The 16,923-nt window shown below is 40.0% G+C and overlaps 2 protein-coding genes across 3 annotated transcripts; one reads left to right on the top strand and one right to left on the bottom strand.

Annotated features, from left to right (window-relative positions):
- Positions 1–158: 158 nt before the first annotated feature.
- lsm11 (LSM11, U7 small nuclear RNA associated) lies at positions 159–2,255 on the top strand. The gene is made up of 4 exons (XM_006781696.3): positions 159–693; positions 1,171–1,310; positions 1,385–1,468; positions 1,752–2,255. Exons 1-4 carry the CDS (start codon positions 159–161, stop codon positions 2,076–2,078), a joined length of 1,086 nt encoding a protein of 361 aa, XP_006781759.2. The 3' UTR covers positions 2,079–2,255.
- A 2,153-nt stretch (positions 2,256–4,408) lies between these two features.
- clint1a (clathrin interactor 1a) lies at positions 4,409–16,654 on the bottom strand. 2 transcript variants are annotated; one of them, XM_006781700.3, is made up of 12 exons: positions 16,480–16,654; positions 12,410–12,514; positions 11,575–11,671; positions 11,025–11,133; positions 10,503–10,667; positions 10,176–10,350; positions 9,777–9,996; positions 9,557–9,647; positions 8,937–8,996; positions 8,109–8,413; positions 6,901–7,120; positions 4,409–6,794 (listed from the first exon to the last, which is right to left on the bottom strand). In XM_006781700.3, the coding sequence occupies exons 1-12, from the start codon at positions 16,518–16,520 to the stop codon at positions 6,472–6,474; spliced, it is 1,911 nt and encodes a 636-aa protein (XP_006781763.2). In that variant the 5' UTR covers positions 16,521–16,654; the 3' UTR covers positions 4,409–6,471. The 2 variants fall into 2 exon arrangements, with proteins under 2 accessions (XP_006781763.2, XP_006781762.2); XM_006781699.3 differs by having other exon boundaries at positions 4,410–6,794; positions 8,109–8,416.
- Positions 16,655–16,923: the final 269 nt, after the last annotated feature.

The following is a 16,923-nucleotide window of genomic DNA, read 5'->3' as shown; positions in this document are numbered from 1 at the left end:
CAGCCACCTTAAAAATAATGCTTCAATTTTCAAATTTTTTGGATGCTTTGCGGAATTTTTTTTTTCAAGTTTTAAAGATTTTACGAAAGTAATTTGCTTTCTAGCGCCATCTTGTGCCTAAATAGAAACTAAACTAGATACTGTACATCTAGGAGGCTATGGGACTTGTAGTCCAGTTGCTAAACACGAGACAATACCCAGAATTCCTCGCTTTATACACTTCTGCGGTTGTTTTGAACATGGAGGAGAGGGAAAAAAGAAGTGTAAATTCAGACAGTAAGGAGACGTTGTCAGCACCCTGCTCCAGCCCGGCCTCAGCTCCGGAGGCTGGCAGTAAAGCCGAGGACGATGGCGCAGATAAATTGGACATCTGCTCGGATAAGTTTGATCCACTCTTGGCCTTGTACTCACCGACAGTGCAGCTTCCCTTCCCAAACATCAAGTGCTTCAACAACGTGGCCGAGTACGAGAGCTTTCTGAAGGGCGGCCGCGGGAGAGCTAAACCGGAGAACCTGGAGAAAAGGCAGCGTAAAGCGATGAAAGGCGTGGTGGACCTGGAGCGTATCGAGAGGCTGAAGAAACTTATGGTGAACAACCCGGTATCTGAGTCAGAGGAGGGAGAAAGCAGCAGCGGCACGACGCGGAGGAAGAGGAGGCAGAAACCTGTGAAAAATGTCCTGACGAGAATGCCCCGTAGGTTCAACACTCATCGTGTAATGTGTTGGAGACCTAGTCCCGCCTGGGCAGTTTCACTGAGCCGCTTTAAACTTTAAAGGAGAGACTAGAATACGATATTTGTATTTATTAGAATACACTAAGAACTGACAGACTACCCCAAATAAACCGACAAATAAAATAAAATAAAATGTCCCAATAAAATAGGGCTACTGGAGTAATAAAAGAGGCAGAATGGCTTCAGTATTGGTTGGCAGGTTCCTAGCTGTGGCTTACGTATACCCTGAACCCCTTTGCCCCCAATAAAATGAAAACCACATTACAACATTACACACACACACATATATATTCATATTTTCATTTTTTAAAAAAATTTATTCATAATTTTAGCATTACTTGTTACTTTAAAGAAGCCTCGGTTTTAGCTGAATTCCCTGTATCATTTATCATAATAGGCAGAAGCAGCTGTGCGACCTGCTTGTCTTGTGTTTTCAGTGTGTAAAGGCAGTCCTCTGGGGGAGCTGTACCGCTGCGTGGAGGAGAGGATAAGAGTCAAAGTTCACGTCAGGACTTTCAAAGGTCTGAGGGGAGTGTGCTCTGGCTTTGTCGTGGCCTTCGACAAGTTCTGGAACATGGTCAGTGATCTCATGTTGCATTCTTGAACTACGCAAATTTCGTATCTTAATCGTTGGTTATCTCGCGCTGACAGGCGATGGTGGATGTGGATGAAACGTACAGAGAGCCTCTGTTTGGAGAGGCTTTCTATCACGAGAAAGCCCTCACCACTACACGGGTAATGGATGAGTTTTCATTCTATATATATATATGTATATACACATGAGTAAAATTTTGTCCTTCGATTTTCTAAGGAAAGCTAGAAACATTTAGAAGTTTCTAATGACTACGTCATAATAACAGCTATCTGTGCTTTGCTGAGCTTGCAAGCGAGCTGACAGTAGTATTGCTGGCTTAAATTGTAAAGGTCTTTTTACATATACATATAGAGCACACGGAGCGCTTTTATGTGGTTCAGTTGGATGAAAATCTTAAGAATGATCAAATCTTTGTATCTGCAGCTTTTTGAGAAGCTAAGTCTCCAGGAAACCTCTGAATGTGCTGAGTCAGTGAAGAAGCAGCCTGCAGAGTCTCCCAAAGAGACTCCAGAAAGTCGTTCTTCTTCTCATGCCGTTGGTGTGAGAGGAGACGGCAGGACAGCAGACTCAGAGCTGTCAGGAGCTGCTGAAACCGAAAAGGATGCACACAAAACACTGCTCGTGGTCCAAAGTCCACAGGCTCGCCAAAAGAAAGAAACCAAGACGTACGGCAAGGTCCATACGCGCCACATCAACCAGCTGTTCATCCGTGGTGAGAATGTCATCCTGGTTAACCCCCAGCCGCTCTGATTTTCACTCTTACATAGATCCCGGCAACAAAGCAGGGGTTTTTTTGGAGCATCTGCGCTAACTGGTACAAATTCTAGAGATTCAGATGGATCACAGACTGATGATTTATATCATATTGATATGGAGGTTTGTCTCTGCCCACCAGAGAAATTATTTTGCTTTTGATAAATAAAAGCTTTCCAGTTGTAATTACAGAAAAGTGTGTTTGTGTGTGTTTTGTTTTTTGCCTGTTTAGTTTATTTGACACCCTATAAAGGAAACCCAGTGAAATGGCTGTCTCCCAGCAGGTGGCACCATAAACACACCAGAGCCATCGAACACGCCATTGTCATCTCAAAGAGCTTGTCCCTTTATGTTGCGTTTCCCCGCTAGTTTGAATGGGAATGACAGCGCAGTCTCAGCGGACTTCATAAATGCATTATGAATAATTGAGTTTGTGAAGCTCGAGATTGCAGATGGCACTCAAAAGCTGTCATTTGTCTTGACGTCTTAGATTGCTTTTACTCTTTAATGGGCACATTACCCATAAAAGCACGATTTACTGCATCTCTTAGAAGTTGTAAAGATGTTGCATTTTTTTTTCCTTTTTAAATGACAGAGGTTAGTTTTGGATGATGAGTGGCACAGAACGACCGTCGCTGCAATGTTTCTGGGTCTGCGTCAGATTTCTTTCTGCATTTCAGCTTCTCTTAATTTGTTTCGAGACTGACCCTCTTTCCATATATTTTATGTCATAAGTGGGGCATGTTCTATGAGTAAGGTGAGCTTTTATTCATTTACTGTATATAACGTTACTTTTCATATAATGTATCAGAATATTATTAGTGTAGCCCATTTAAAAGGCCTCTCCAGAGAGGGAAAAAATGGGGTCAATTGTTTAATGCAAGCTGTGTTTGTCACAAAAGTGTGTTCCAACAATCCCTGATGCAGTGTGAGCAGGGCACAGTACTGATTGTGTGGTCTAATTGTGGCAACAACTGCAACATCTGTCTCTTGCGTGTGTTATACCAGAGTAATGAGGCCATCACTTGCACTGGGAGAGACTATAAATTTGACAAATAAAAGAATCCAGCGCTTCCCTAACTGTAACACCAAAAGGATTTTGTAGCATTCCTCAAGTCCCGATAGTCTGAAAGTGCAAAAGGTTCAAAGCATGTGTTGAGCTCAGGAGCTGCAGCTGGCTCGTTGCTTTCTTGATTTAGTCTCTTGTGTTCTATAATCAGCGTTTTTTCAGCCTGGGTTACCTTTGCAGGACCCGGCGGGTAAATTGGAATTAGCTCAACTTATCAGAAAACACAGAAGCAGTTAATTAAAGACCTACGTGGACCACAACTGGTTTCACAAGAAAAGTTACTTAATCAGCAATAATGGACAGGCTGAATGATTAAAAAGTGATAAACTCACTGGCTAAAATTAGAGCTAGAGTTATAACTGTTAAGTTCGGATTAACAATTGAAATACAGTCCTGTGCAAAAGTCTTGAGTCACCTCATTTCTTTATATATTGCTAAGAAACCTGGAAACAGGTTTATTCAAACGTGCAAACATACAAGGTTACAATATGCAAGGTAAATCAGAGTTTGCACAGTTATAACAAGCGTTAAGGTAAATATTTGGTATGACCACTTCTACGCTTCAGAGGACTGCTTGCATAAGAGCTCAGACTTTAGTTTTTAAGGACATGACTTTCAGATACTGTTAATCTATAGTTTAGTTCCACTTCTCCTTTTGCCCTCCACTTGGGCAGTTTTCTCATTTTAAAATTTTTAAGGACACATTATGCTGCGATGTCAGGTTTTCACCTATAGATCTGTGAAAATTACCTTGTTGTTGCAAAAAATAAAATAAAAAAAATTCTCAAACTGTATTTAAAAATTTAATTTTATACTGATTATTTGTGAAGTTGCTTGTTGACCACAAGAGGCAAAAATAACATTCCTCTGAAAATGGTCAGGTACTGGACTGAAAATGAGTTGAAAAGCAGACAAGTGTCCAGAGAAAAACTTTGAAAGACCTTTTTAACATTATATCAGTGTTACAAGAGATCCATAATAAAGATTTGAAGTGGTACAGGAGTCCTTGTGACTGGCCGGCAAAAAAGATTAAATGCTGGGGGATCTACCTGAGCTATAATGCATCTGGCAGCGTGTAACTTTTCTCTTTGATTTACAGACGGCCTTTTGAACACCGTCTCGTTACTGGCACAAATTAAACTCCCATCAAGTAAATGTAATTTCCAAGCCAAGTGCGGATGCTTCACTTTTGCTGCTTGAAGCAGTTTTGAATGAGGCTAATGACACAACACACCAAATAACACACACCATTAGCAAATTTCAATCAACTGTTTAATGTTGTAGATAAAGAATCTTGATGTGTAAATCAAATCAAAATGGGAATAATGCAAAATTTCATTTTCTAGAAGGATTTCCATGATCTTACATTTGCATATACTAGTGTTTCAACAATCCCATTTTTGAGAGGACCAAGAGGATTTAAAGTAGAAAAGAAAATGCGTAAAGCAAACCTCTACGGATATATATTTGTATACAATAGGAAAAAAAAAAAAAAAAAAAGCAAACAGATTTTGGTCATTTTAATGCTTCAGACACCGATGCAAGGCTACTATGTGTTAGTGTGCTCAGCCTTATGAGCCCTTGAGAGGAGGGTGGAGAGTAGAAAACACAACTTAAATCCTCCTGAGGCTGCAGAATCCACCGCCTTCTCCTCTGGTCAGTGAATTATTTATCTCAGCGTCGACACACCAAAAATGTCAGGCAGTCAAGATTCAATTTTGATTATCTATCACTCATCACAAGGATCAGGAGGCAACCACCCGCAGGCACTTGAACCACTGAAGTGCAACGTTGTGTACATCTATAGCATAATGAAGCTGGCATACAGCTGGATGGGACTGTTCATGATGTGCTACCCGATGATACAAATGAAATCCAACCAACACGCTGATCTGAAACATGGCAGGTTAGGGCTTCCTCTCACACAATCGTCTGTACCTGATAAGTCACTAAACACACAGACTCGGACTGATGGTGGCTATGACAGAAAATCTTTTCAGGACTCCTGCTCCTGCTTTAATGTGCAACATTACTCAACATGGAAGGTGTCATGTACCAAAATGCACTGATGAACATCTAACAGACAGCTGCATTTTACAATCTTAACAGTCTGAATCAACACTTGAGGTTTGAATGAATTTATCTTGGTGTTTTGTAGCTCTGAAGTTCTCACTGGCCTTAACAGATTGAAAACAAAACAAACAAACAAGAAAAAAAAAAGTTGAATCAGATGAACAAACAGAACTAGTGAAACAACTGCACCCGCCATCTGAACAGACAGTACACTTGGCTTGAGGCACAGGCATATTTGTACCAAGCACAAAAACTCCATCCTCGCAGCTATTTTCAACACTGCACAGTCACATTGTCTCCTTCAAAGAGGTTGACTGAAGAGAAAAGGCAAAGGTCTTTCAGGCACTCTGTACTCCTGTATAAGGCTTTTCTACCTACTGATTATCTCATTTGGATGCTAACTGATTATAATTATCAGAAGAAAAATATATAGCTATATACCAATAAGAAAGGCAAATTCATGGTCTTGCAGGTGCAACTCCTCAAATTCAATTGATAGCGTTCACTGCAAATAATTAATTACTAAAGCTGCAGGCACATTTGAAGTCTGGATACTTATGTACAAAGAGAAGGTGTCAATGTGCTTTGTTATAGTTCTTAATTCATATCAGATTTGGTCTACATGATGCAATTCTTCACATTGTCACTGCCTCTCATATATGAGCTTCATAACTTATTGTTAGGGCTTCAGATTTCTATTTACACGTTGAAGGAAGAACGATGACATTAAAGAAAAAAAAAGAAAGAAAGAGGTAACCTGACATTCTTCAATGTTTGTTAGGAAGTTAAAATGGCAGATTAAGCTATCGAAATTCATGATTCATCAAGTTATCGACATTATATAGCAAAAGGAAAAAAGGAAAACAAACGCAGCTAGTCGTGTTTTTTTGCAATTCTGGTGATTTCATTTGATTGAGGTTATAAAGCAAATCCCCCCGACATTCTCTCAGTGGCACTTTCTTCTTTCTGCTCACTGATAGACAACTAACCTACAAGGCACACCATCATCAGAGTGCCTGACCATGAACCCAGACCTGACAGATCATTCGTTCAAACGCACGCACACACTCATTCACTTAGATCCAAATCATATTACTATAAAAAAGAGATTGCAGGGTGTTGGTATTATGATAGTTGACATTATTGACATTCAAGTACTCTTTGTTTGCAGCTCTTAACAATCCTTCACCAGTGGACGGAGAGGGAGACTGCCACTGCTCCTCTTATAATCTTTGCTCTCCAGTTCCATCACTTTCCAAAATTTCCAAAGTCAGCAAAGGCATCTTGTTTGGGCTGCTGGGCCATCGCAGGGTTCATCCCCATCCCCATCCCACCAGGCATCCCCATGGTCATACCTCCCTGTGGCATCCCCATGTTCATCCCACCTTGATGCATCCCCATGTTCATCCCCATTCCCATCATGCCCTGATTGGGGGCCATGCCCATTCCCATACCCATTCCCATGCCAGCACCAGGGTGCATCATGGGATTAACAGGAGGTCGGACAGCTGTAGGTCCCAGACTCATATTGGAAAATCCCTGGGAGAGCATGTTGCCGGGTGCCTGGTTGCCTGGAAATAACAAAAGACAAATTCAAATTTTAAAAAGACTTAAGCCAGAACCTGGACTGTGAGGTTGTTGCCATTCATGTCAGATCTGAAGTACTAATCCTCTCACCTTGTTGGAGAGTGTTGAGACTGGGCTGGGCTGGTTTGGGGGGCTGCATTCCAGGGCCTAGGAAGTCCAGGCTGATGTTAACAGAGTGATCTGACCAGGTGGATGGAAGGGATGCTTTGGCTCCTGCACCTTGAGATGACACTCCCAGCTGAACAGGCTGGAGAGACTGCATAGACTGCATGGGCTGTGGTTGAAGAGGACCCCCCATTGTGTGGAGGGGCTGGCACAGATAAACAAGCAGGCAAAATGTTAGAAAAAGAGCTCATTTGTGCCAAATTCATAAAAAAAAATTAAGAGATGCAGTTTTTACTCCATTATTCAAGCCTCTAAACCTTTAGCATAACCCACTTAACCTCGACAGAGGGAAATCTAACCGAGTCTCTTTCTTAACTCAATAAAAACATAACATTTAAAATAAATAGAGGAAATGGAAGAGGTGAATGTCTTCCTCCCTTTAAAGTAGGTCAACACCCTTTTTACATGAAGATACAGTCAACATATGTGAGCTTTTCTTGGACTTTTAATGTTTTTGTGACTCAAATCTCATTTTTCTCATTCGGTGTCAGTAAAATGAGGAGTGGGTGGTTATGAAAAGGTCTCAGGGGAAGATGAGCATCTGGAGTGGCTGCACATTAACTCTCCACCATCCCGCTTGTCCTTTGTCTTTCAATCACATGAAGTATGTCTCCATCACACAAGGAGGTCAAGGTGCAATGTTAAAAAGTGGGAGTAAGAGGATAAATGGAAGTATTTGAACCTTAGTGATAATAGTTATCTAGCTTGTCACATCTGGCATTAATCTATTATAAACAGCATGTGAAAGAAATTTTGCACAGCATTTGAATTTGAAGGCCAAGAGCAAACAAGCATGTGGTACGATAAAAGGTAAACATTTTGAATTCACAAAAACATGCTTAATTCAGCTTCGGCATTGACAAGATCTAAAAATATTGCTGAGGAAAATCCAGATCTAATCACTCGAACTTACTATTGGAGCTAGCAATGTCTCATATCTCATGCTATGCTTTATATACCACACACTAATCCATATCTCTAGCTCTGTATCCATGAAGCCTGAAGGTCTGTGACCCAAGAGATTTTGATTCCACCTGTATTCTATTTACACCCAATAGGAGTCTTGTATAGATATGTAGAACAATCAATAATTTAACAAGGATGTGTGTATGAATGAGACCAATCATGCATACCTGTGACTTAGACTGGGGTAGGACCGTGGTGCTCACACTCTGTGTGTTGCTCATGCTAAAGCTGAGGCTCTGAGAGGAGGTGAGAGACTGTGTTGGCCCCATCAAGTCAAACAGGTTTGCTGAGGCAAGACCAGAGCCTGAAGCTGGGGCCGGGGCAGCAGTTGGGGTGGTAACAGAAGGACCTGCATTCATGGGTGCAAAAAGGTCATTTCCACTCATGTTGCCAGTCTGAGCAGATGCTGGCATCTGACCTCCAGGAAAAGCATTCCATTCTCCAAAGTCTCCATTGGGGCTATTGGGTTGTGCTGCTGCAACAAGAAAGGCAGAAAAAAAACCAAAAACAGACAGCTGCATGAGTGTCTTTATTTGCCATCGAAACAGTGATATTTGTACTGTGAGCCGTGCAAATATATGATTCAGCAAAATCACAAATCTGAGCCTGACAGTAAACAATAGAAAGCTAAATCTTAAGAGGTTATATTTTTGAGGACATTCTCAGTGACCACTGATGGCTCTTTTTAAATTTTTATTGAACTGGCCTGGCCTGATGTCTCTCTCCCTCTCTCAGTCTCTCTCATCTTTCTCCACCCCCACCAACTTCTTCCTCTGTCCCCATCTCCTTGTCATCCATAACAGGAGTTGATGTGTGTCTGTTCTTATTATGCAGAGCAGGTAGCAGGCTCCATATGGCCAGGGCTCCCTCCCAGAATCCCTCTGAATATTCTAGTGGTATGGTTGCAACAGGACAGCATAGACATGCACACACACACCAACAACACACACACACACCAACAACACACACACTCTCCAAAAACTTTTAAAACCAACCCGAGGACAGTCCAGCAGAGGCAGCAGGTGAGGAGAAGTCGGCAAATCCACCGATCAGGCCTGCATTGAGAAACAGAAATAAATTTAAAACAAGTGAGCTCCAGGTGTCATTCCACCATAGTTAGCATTCCCTTAGTGTCAGAAGTGTAGGAGGGAGGGGAGGGGGAAGCAGTGAATAGGTGGAGGGGACCAAACATCTGTTCAGTGCTTCTGCCCTCTCCATTCCCTAGGGACTCCTCCAAAAACATCTGGTGCACTTAGTTCCTATACATCAACTCCCTCCTCCTGCTGTCCCCAAAAAATGGGAAGCTGCTATCAGCAGCTGGGCACCACACTTTCAGTAGAGTCTAGTGTGTTCGTGCAGCTACTCTGGAGTTTTTTCTTTGTGGTACTGTAACGCTGAACTAAAAAGGTTAGTCCTGGATTTACTGGTATGTCACAATTGCAGCGACTGAAAGGTATTTTTCATTTTGGGCAGAGACCAGGAGTTTCTTTAAAAATCCTGTCCAATTTGTCTACTGGAAATTTTTTTTTTACTGATAATAGTCTCATCAATCTTCTCATAAGACGGGTTATAAGTGTGCTTCACAAAAGGTTTCTCAAACTTAGCGACATTATACCTGTGGCAGCAGGCTGACTAGGTGTTGTGTCCACCATCAGTAGATCAGCAAGGGCAGCATTGGTTGGCTGAGGGGCTGCGGCTGGCTGCATCTGGAATTAAAACAAACAACCAAAAAATAAAATAAGAAAGCTAAAAACTCAAGACTCAGAGTAAACATAACCAGCCTCATATCAATAAAATCTTCTCTCATTTCATTTGTTGAAGAGCGCTATTGCTACCTGTTTGGCGGTGGTATCTGGGCTCTTGTCTCCTGTGTAATGGGCTGCGGCCCCAAGGTCTACTTTCTTGGATGGCAGCCCTCCTCTCTTCCGTGTTGCTGTCGTCTCTGTTGCTTGGACAATCTGTAGACTTTTTGTGGTAACAGTCTCCTCTTCATCTTTGAACTCTTTTCTTTGCTGGCCATTGTGAGACGATCGACCCCTGTCCTCCTCGTTGTCACTAGGGACAAAAACAACATGAGAGGTAAGGTGACCAGACACAATCATTGTACACATTCTACACATCAAGAAACACAAAGCTCTGCGATCATATCTTCAAATGTCTTTGTCCTAAATAGCAACAAGAAACTTTCCTTTTGCGTTTAGTTTCCTTGCATCAGATCGGAGGCTGTATCCTACCTGAATCGATCTGGTGAGTCGTCTCTGTCCTTCTTTCTAAACTTGTTTATGGTGTCATCAATGGTGGTGCCAATTTTGTCACTGATTTCCCCCAGCTTATCACTGAAGGGGAATGGCCCTTTTTTCTCCCAGTCATCATCCCACTTTCTATCACCAGAGTCATACCTGTCCCCCGCTATTAGTGGAAAAAGAGAAGCAAACATGAGTTGGACATCATAGGATATCAGGTTATACTTCCGCACCAAAAAGTAATCACATCAGTTCCAGCTGCTCTTTTCCCAACACCTCTATTTTCACACTACAATATGTGCACATCTGTGGACTTACAGTAGCCTCTGTATCCCATGCTGTCAGAGGATACACCAATGTATTTGTCTTTATTCTTCTTTGCCTTTTTCCGTTCTTCCCTAAGCCTGTCATCATCCTGAACAAAGTCCACCATCTCCTTCACCTTCTGACGTACATTCACACCTTGGTCCTTCCCATTCTCATCTAAGGGTAGCAATTTAAAGAGAAAGAATAACAAAACTGATTAACTTAAAAACAGTAATACACAAATTCCAGATACAGACAAAGAATAATAATTATTGTGTCCTTCCTTGTAAACAAAACCTAAAATACACACTCGGTTTGGGACACTGAAAGCAGCTTTACAGTAGTATGCTAAGAGTTTCTGGACTAAGCACTGCTTAGGGCCTCCTTCCATTCATTGCAGCTCACATTAAAGCTGTTGTTGATACAGAACTTTTCACCTGATTACAAAAACATTCAGCAAACAAAATGGCTAGCCATTCTGAGAGAAGATCTAAATTTAAAAAAAGAAGAAAAAAGACCAGAATGATACCTTACCTACAAAATGGTAGCTTTCTAGTGATCTCAAGTCATACAGATGTTCTCTGGCACTAGTCACAACCCTTTCAGACCCGTTCCTGATGAGATGGGCTAGCAGTAATAGAGACTGAAGGGAGGGGGGAAGAAAAAAACGAAATGGGAAATTAAAAAAAAAAAAAAAAATCTTAGGATTTTATTTTTAACTTCAAGTTTGGAGTTAACCCAGTTTGTTCAAGTTGTGATTCTTGTGTCAGACTTTCGTTTACTCTCAATCACAGTGTTTCAAACAATGTGGTTTGTCTTCACATCTCTTGCTGAGTGAAATCCATCAGTAGGTTATTTGTAAAAAAGCTTAACCCAATCTTAAAGTTCTTGCTGATACCCGATTATTGCTAAAAGTAAGGAGAAAGGACTTTAAAGTTAAATCAAATCTATTAATTTCAGTTTAGCAAGTCCAAAGTGTTCCACATAATGAAAAATGTTCTCAGCACTTAGGTCTTCAAGCCTTGTTTCACAATTAATGCAAGAACATGGGTTTGTGTCATGTTGCAACAGCACTGAGGCAGACCTTGTAGACTCTCCTCCAGTTCTTTTTGTTGTCCCGCAGCATGCGGGCCCACAGCATGTTCATCACCTCTGGGAACTGTTCATACATGAAGGTGGCTCTGTTTATAAAAACATTCAGGGGGGAGGGGGGAGATTAGAGTTTTTACTTTCATGAAAAAGAAAAAAAAAAAAGAAAAAAAAAGAAGCATATCTGCATTTAAGCATATCTGTGTATGCATAGTTGCATAACAAGAAAGCAAGAACAGTAAAAGCCAGATGAACTCAAACACTGATGTCCACTTTGAATATGATAAATAATCAACAATGTATACTTGGGGGTTTAATATTCTCATTGTTTGCAGTTCTGTGCAGGAAAAGACTTGAAGAGGTCAAACGGGACGCTTGAACATCAAAAACCATTTTTTGTAAAAACTTAGCTTAGGCTAAAAATAGCTTCTAAATGAATCATTAGAAACTTCCGTGTCACTCATAACTTCGGGGCTCATACGTTTTTGACAAAGCTTTCTGCACTTAAAGAAAGTCACGTAAGACACATCAGAGGTAGTTCACGGGAGTTCTTAGACATTCAGATGCAGGTAATTTACAGCTTAACTTTTAAACTATAATTGTTTATGGTTGTTTATTCAGAAACGTTCTGCTGACTTTCAAAGAAGCCCTGTTTCCTGTTTTGATGAGCGAGGAGGCTTAAAATCCAGTAAGAGCTGGATTTGTCATAGAAGCCTGATCTTTAAAAAATAATGTTCATGGACATGCAAATAAAGGGATGTAAGGTTTTCTTTTTATTTACAGTGGGTGCTTTTCAGTAAAACATAAATGAAATAAACAATAAACCTTACCTAGAAATTTCACTCATCAGCTGTCCTGATGGTCCCCAAGGGTCATCATTGGTGGCTTCTCTCACCTTAGACTCCACCTCGGAGTAGTTCATCACCACATTGGTTCTATAATAACAAACAAAAACAAACTTCAATTATAATACATTGTATTTGTCATTTCTGCTCAAAATATGCACCTGCACCTCAGCCCAGCAAGACGAACAACATGAATGACAGTACAAAAATCATATAAAATCAGAGACTTAAAAGTGCTTAAGCCAACCACAAGTGCCCTTTTAAAGGCTAAAAGAACAAAAGGATCACGTGTTTTCTATAACTGCTTGTCAAAACCTAAAACAGCTGACCACACAGGCAAATGCACAATGCGTTCAGTGTAAACACATACATGCAGGCTAAAATGGCAATGAATAAAACAAGAGTTTGCTGACTGATTTTGAACTCTAGTTAGAAACTAGTACAACGGGAATCAGAGACTCAAATGGGAAGAAATCAAAACAATTAATCTCTCTAAGCATTTCAGGCTAAAATCTGTGTTCCAAATCTATAGGACTTCATATATTATAAAAGACTAAAGAAATAAAAAAATGCAATCACAATCAGTACAGAACTAACAAAGGCTAATCAAACTCCGCCTTATATTTATCCAGGATTAGAGTCTACAAATCTTGTTTCTACTTAAAAATAGAGCCAGCATTCTGTAAGGGAAAGAAAAAAATATCACGTCTTAGCTTCAGTGTGTATAAGGGTTGCACCAAGATCTTGAAAAAAAGCAAAGGACTTTATAAGTTCTTCTTTACCTTTTTTTTCAGTTCATTTCAAGTTCATTTCTGCTTCAGTAATTTCTATTTACATCACCTGCTGTGCATTATTTGACAATGGTGTCCTTGTGTTTTTTAATTGAGATTTTGCATCCTTATTTGACTAATCGCCGTTTGTGTAAGGGGATTTAATTCAACATGTCATTTGGCATCTATTCAGTCATAACTGGATAAACTGGTTATCTAGACAATTCCTGCAGTGTTTTCATTAAGGGAAGCAGTATAGCCACTATCTCAAATTGTATATGCAATGTAAAACTGAGCCATAACCTGAGACCTTATTCACATTTAGTGTATTAACTTACATAAACTTGTTTGTTGCAGAACCGCAGAACTATGATCAATAATCATACAGGCATCGTCTTTAAAATAAGTAAGCATGCCCTGCTGCAGCTTTAGCAGTAAAATGTGGCAAGGCAAATAAGCAATTTGAAATTTCTACAACCTCCTCCTTCACTACTGCCACATCAGCAATAAACAGCACAGCGCCTGACAGAGCAACACTGATTTGATGCCATATTGTTAACAAGGATACACCCTCTCTGTGGTTTTCAGGCAGACTGCATTGCTAAAAGTTGCAGGGTATGGTTACAACTCTGACAACATACTTTCTTTTGTAAAATGTGGCTTAAGCCATGAAAAGTATTTGAAAATTACCATGCCAGAGTCATTTCACAGCTAATTAAAATAAGCCTCTGGGCCCAACCATGGATCACAGTCAACATTTGCTGAGAAGTCCCAGACAGACATTCAAACATTCTATATCCAAGAGTTTTCAAAGGATTCTGGTTACTCCATGTGTAGTTATAACTTTATATATCCAGAATTTCTCTAGCTAGTTAGGGAAAATGCTAACCTGCCATGCATGAATGACAGACAAAAAATAAAAGGCACTGATGCAACTGCTTATCTTCACACAGAGGTTGCTGCTGTTCTAGATATCAGCTAGATAAAACGGAAGTTGTGATACTCTCAGTGACACACAATCACACATATTTCCGCTGCTATACTGCTGAAGCATTTCCCTTGCTCTTCAGTGCAATTGCACTTTAGTTCTCATATTAGTGTTAACTTTACTCATTACAAAAGTTTAAAAAAAAAATAACAAAAACAAATCAGCATTTTACTCATATTTAAAAAATGCACATACAACCCTCTGATTAATCAGAGGAAGAATGCAACAATCAGTCTTAATGACTCAGCATTTATTGACACTTTATGAAAACAAGTCAACAAGTTCCCAATTTAAAAGGTCTCAAGACACAAGCTCTTACACCACCCAGTATTTCAAAAAAAAGCCAGATTAGAATGAAGGCGCACTCATTCAGGCATAAAAATAATCTCTTTTAGTCTGTCAATTCAAATTGCTTTATATTATAAGTTAAAATAAAAATGGTGCAGATGCATCAGAAAATAAATATATGCAACAATATACAGTATTTATACAATACTGCAGGATAGTGTGATCTATATAACATTAAGTTTAGTAAATAATTTACATGCTTCTGGGTGTGTGTGTGTAGATGAATGAATGTGTCTGGCACGTCATGACCACTGTTTTTACAAGTTGCGGCATCTTTATACATCTATGCCTCGTCTCCTTTATCTCAATTGAGACTTAAGTTCTTTCAAATGTGGAATTACTGAGTTAAATTTTGTAAAGTAAATGTTGCCTTCTTTGTCTGACTCGCTCCAACAAAAGTAAAACATGCTGCAAGAGGTCACACACAGAGGGGAGTCAAGTGCATCCACAGGATTGCATTCTTGGATAGACTTAACACACTATTGTCTGACTGTGCACAATAAGCCACTAAGCCCTTGAAAGAACAAAAAATAAAAATACATTTTTAAGAAAATCGTGCAATAGCCTACAAAAGCTTCAGAGTACAGTCATCAGCTGAAAATAAACCAGCAGCCAAAGGAGAACAAATGTGCTGAACAAAGGTGTTGGCTTGCTCTTTGATAAAGCTAGGTAATAAATTACTGCCATGGAAGCTTTGACCAACACTCCCATCAAACTATGCAAAAATGCACCGGAAGCAAACAAAAGAGAGAGAGGGAGAGAGAGAGGGGGGGAGAGAGAGGGAGAAAGCTTGACATCCACCAACAAGTTACAAAACCCAGCAGATGACTGGTCACTCAATAAATGCTGTGTAGTGGCTCTTTTAAGTAGAAAAATAAATAAAAACATAAAGCACCCTCAATAACAGTAAAGCCAACTCAAATAACAACTGTCGTAAGTTGTGGTCAAACTTCTTAACACACACTTACGTTTACTGGCAACTAGTTGCCACCAACATGATTGTAAGCCAAAAGTGTAAAGGTAGTTGTTTTTTTTTTTAAGGGTGCGTTTTTATTTTAATACACACTCTGCTCTTCCTGCCCCGAAAAACATCCCTCATTGTTTTATTGACTTTATCACCATCATTATTATTAATATACAACAACTTAACTAATAACTTAAAATTAAACATTTTCAATACATGTTGAAATGAAGGCACACACGAAGATAACGGAATCTAAACTAAATATAAAAGGGGGAAAACTAACACGATGTGTTAATTTATGTATTTATGTGTATGCTAGCGTGACGCTGGTGGAAAATCTACAACAATCTAGACAATTGTTGTATTGTTGTTGTATAACGACGAACAATTTAACTTACAACTCAAGGACTCTCGTGCAACTACCACAACGTTGTGTGTAACTTAGCTACAAGTGTCAAGACGATAGTAAAGCACTTCTACCTTAAATTAATTAATTAAAATGTATTTCCAGGCAGTAGCAGCTAAAAAGGGGTTGGTCGACAAGTCTGTTTCACATAACTCCAAAAACACCCATTGTTTAATTATTCAGCCTGGGAGCTGTCAAACTAGCTTAGCTGGCTAGCCTGGTCAGCTAGCTACCCACCCAGTCAACAGGCTACATAATTAGCTTGTTAGCCAAGCAGGTTAGCATGCGCTTTCGGAGAAAACGAACAAATGACACGCGCAGTCACACCATATCCTTTTAGTTACAGTTTAGCTGAACGACAAGGCAAGAAGAACTGTAAGAAAAACAAGACACCCACACTTAAAACAAGAAGTATGGTGTTTGTAAAAGTCAGTTAACTAATTCGCTAGTAGCATACAGGCTAGCTAACTTGTAAAGAATGACGTGACGTCAAAGTTTTGGGTACGTGTCTCTTTCAAACAGGTAAACTACAAGCACAAATAACTCGTTACAGCCGTACTGTGATTAGAAGATACTCACGCTTTGTCAACCAACTCCCTAACTTTCCACATGTTCAGCATGTTGGCTCTGAGAAAGGGGGCTTAACGCCTCGGCAAAAGCCTTTACTCCAAACGAACACCGACACCAAACCTTGAACTCTGGAAAGTAAACTATTCTTCACCTCGCTTTCAAGACAGGAGGCGCAAACGCACCAGCAAGCAGACAGGAAAGGTTACTACGGGAAATGCCCGTGCAACGTCATCAAAACTGCGTAAAGCAGGATTGGAGTTGTAGTTTATAGCATGTATTCGGACACCACCTTGATACATAATTACATTAACCTTTATATAAAGTTAGAGAAGGAGCTTTCGCAAATTATTCACATCTATTAATGACTACGGGGATATTTAAATAATGGGAAAAACGTTCTAGGACGTAGACATATTTTTAGAATAAGGACCTCTCACTGAATTTGAGAAATTG

The sequence above is a fragment of the Neolamprologus brichardi genome, chromosome 2 (genome assembly GCF_056152115.1).
Source record: "Neolamprologus brichardi isolate AB-2024 chromosome 2, ASM5615211v1, whole genome shotgun sequence".
Classification (NCBI taxonomy): domain Eukaryota; kingdom Metazoa; phylum Chordata; class Actinopteri; order Cichliformes; family Cichlidae; genus Neolamprologus; species Neolamprologus brichardi.
The sequence above is the reverse complement of the archived record's forward strand: the minus strand, read 5'-3'. Positions and strand labels throughout refer to the sequence as shown.

Excerpts from the sequence above, each read along its gene's own strand:
- lsm11 (XM_006781696.3), top strand. The coding sequence starts at position 159 with ATGGGACTTGTAGTCCAGTTGCTAAACACGAGACAATACCCAGAATTC. Across the intron at positions 1,311-1,384 it reads TCGACAAGTTCTGGAACATG|GCGATGGTGGATGTGGATGA; the intron begins GTCAGTGATCTC and ends TCGCGCTGACAG. Across the intron at positions 1,469-1,751 it reads AAGCCCTCACCACTACACGG|CTTTTTGAGAAGCTAAGTCT; the intron begins GTAATGGATGAG and ends TTGTATCTGCAG.
- clint1a (XM_006781699.3), bottom strand. The coding sequence starts at position 16,520 with ATGCTGAACATGTGGAAAGTTAGGGAGTTGGTTGACAAAGC. Across the intron at positions 11,134-11,574 it reads ACTGGAGGAGAGTCTACAAG|TCTCTATTACTGCTAGCCCA; the intron begins GTCTGCCTCAGT and ends CCCTCCCTTCAG. Across the intron at positions 10,668-11,024 it reads AGAAAGCTACCATTTTGTAG|ATGAGAATGGGAAGGACCAA; the intron begins GTAAGGTATCAT and ends TGCTACCCTTAG.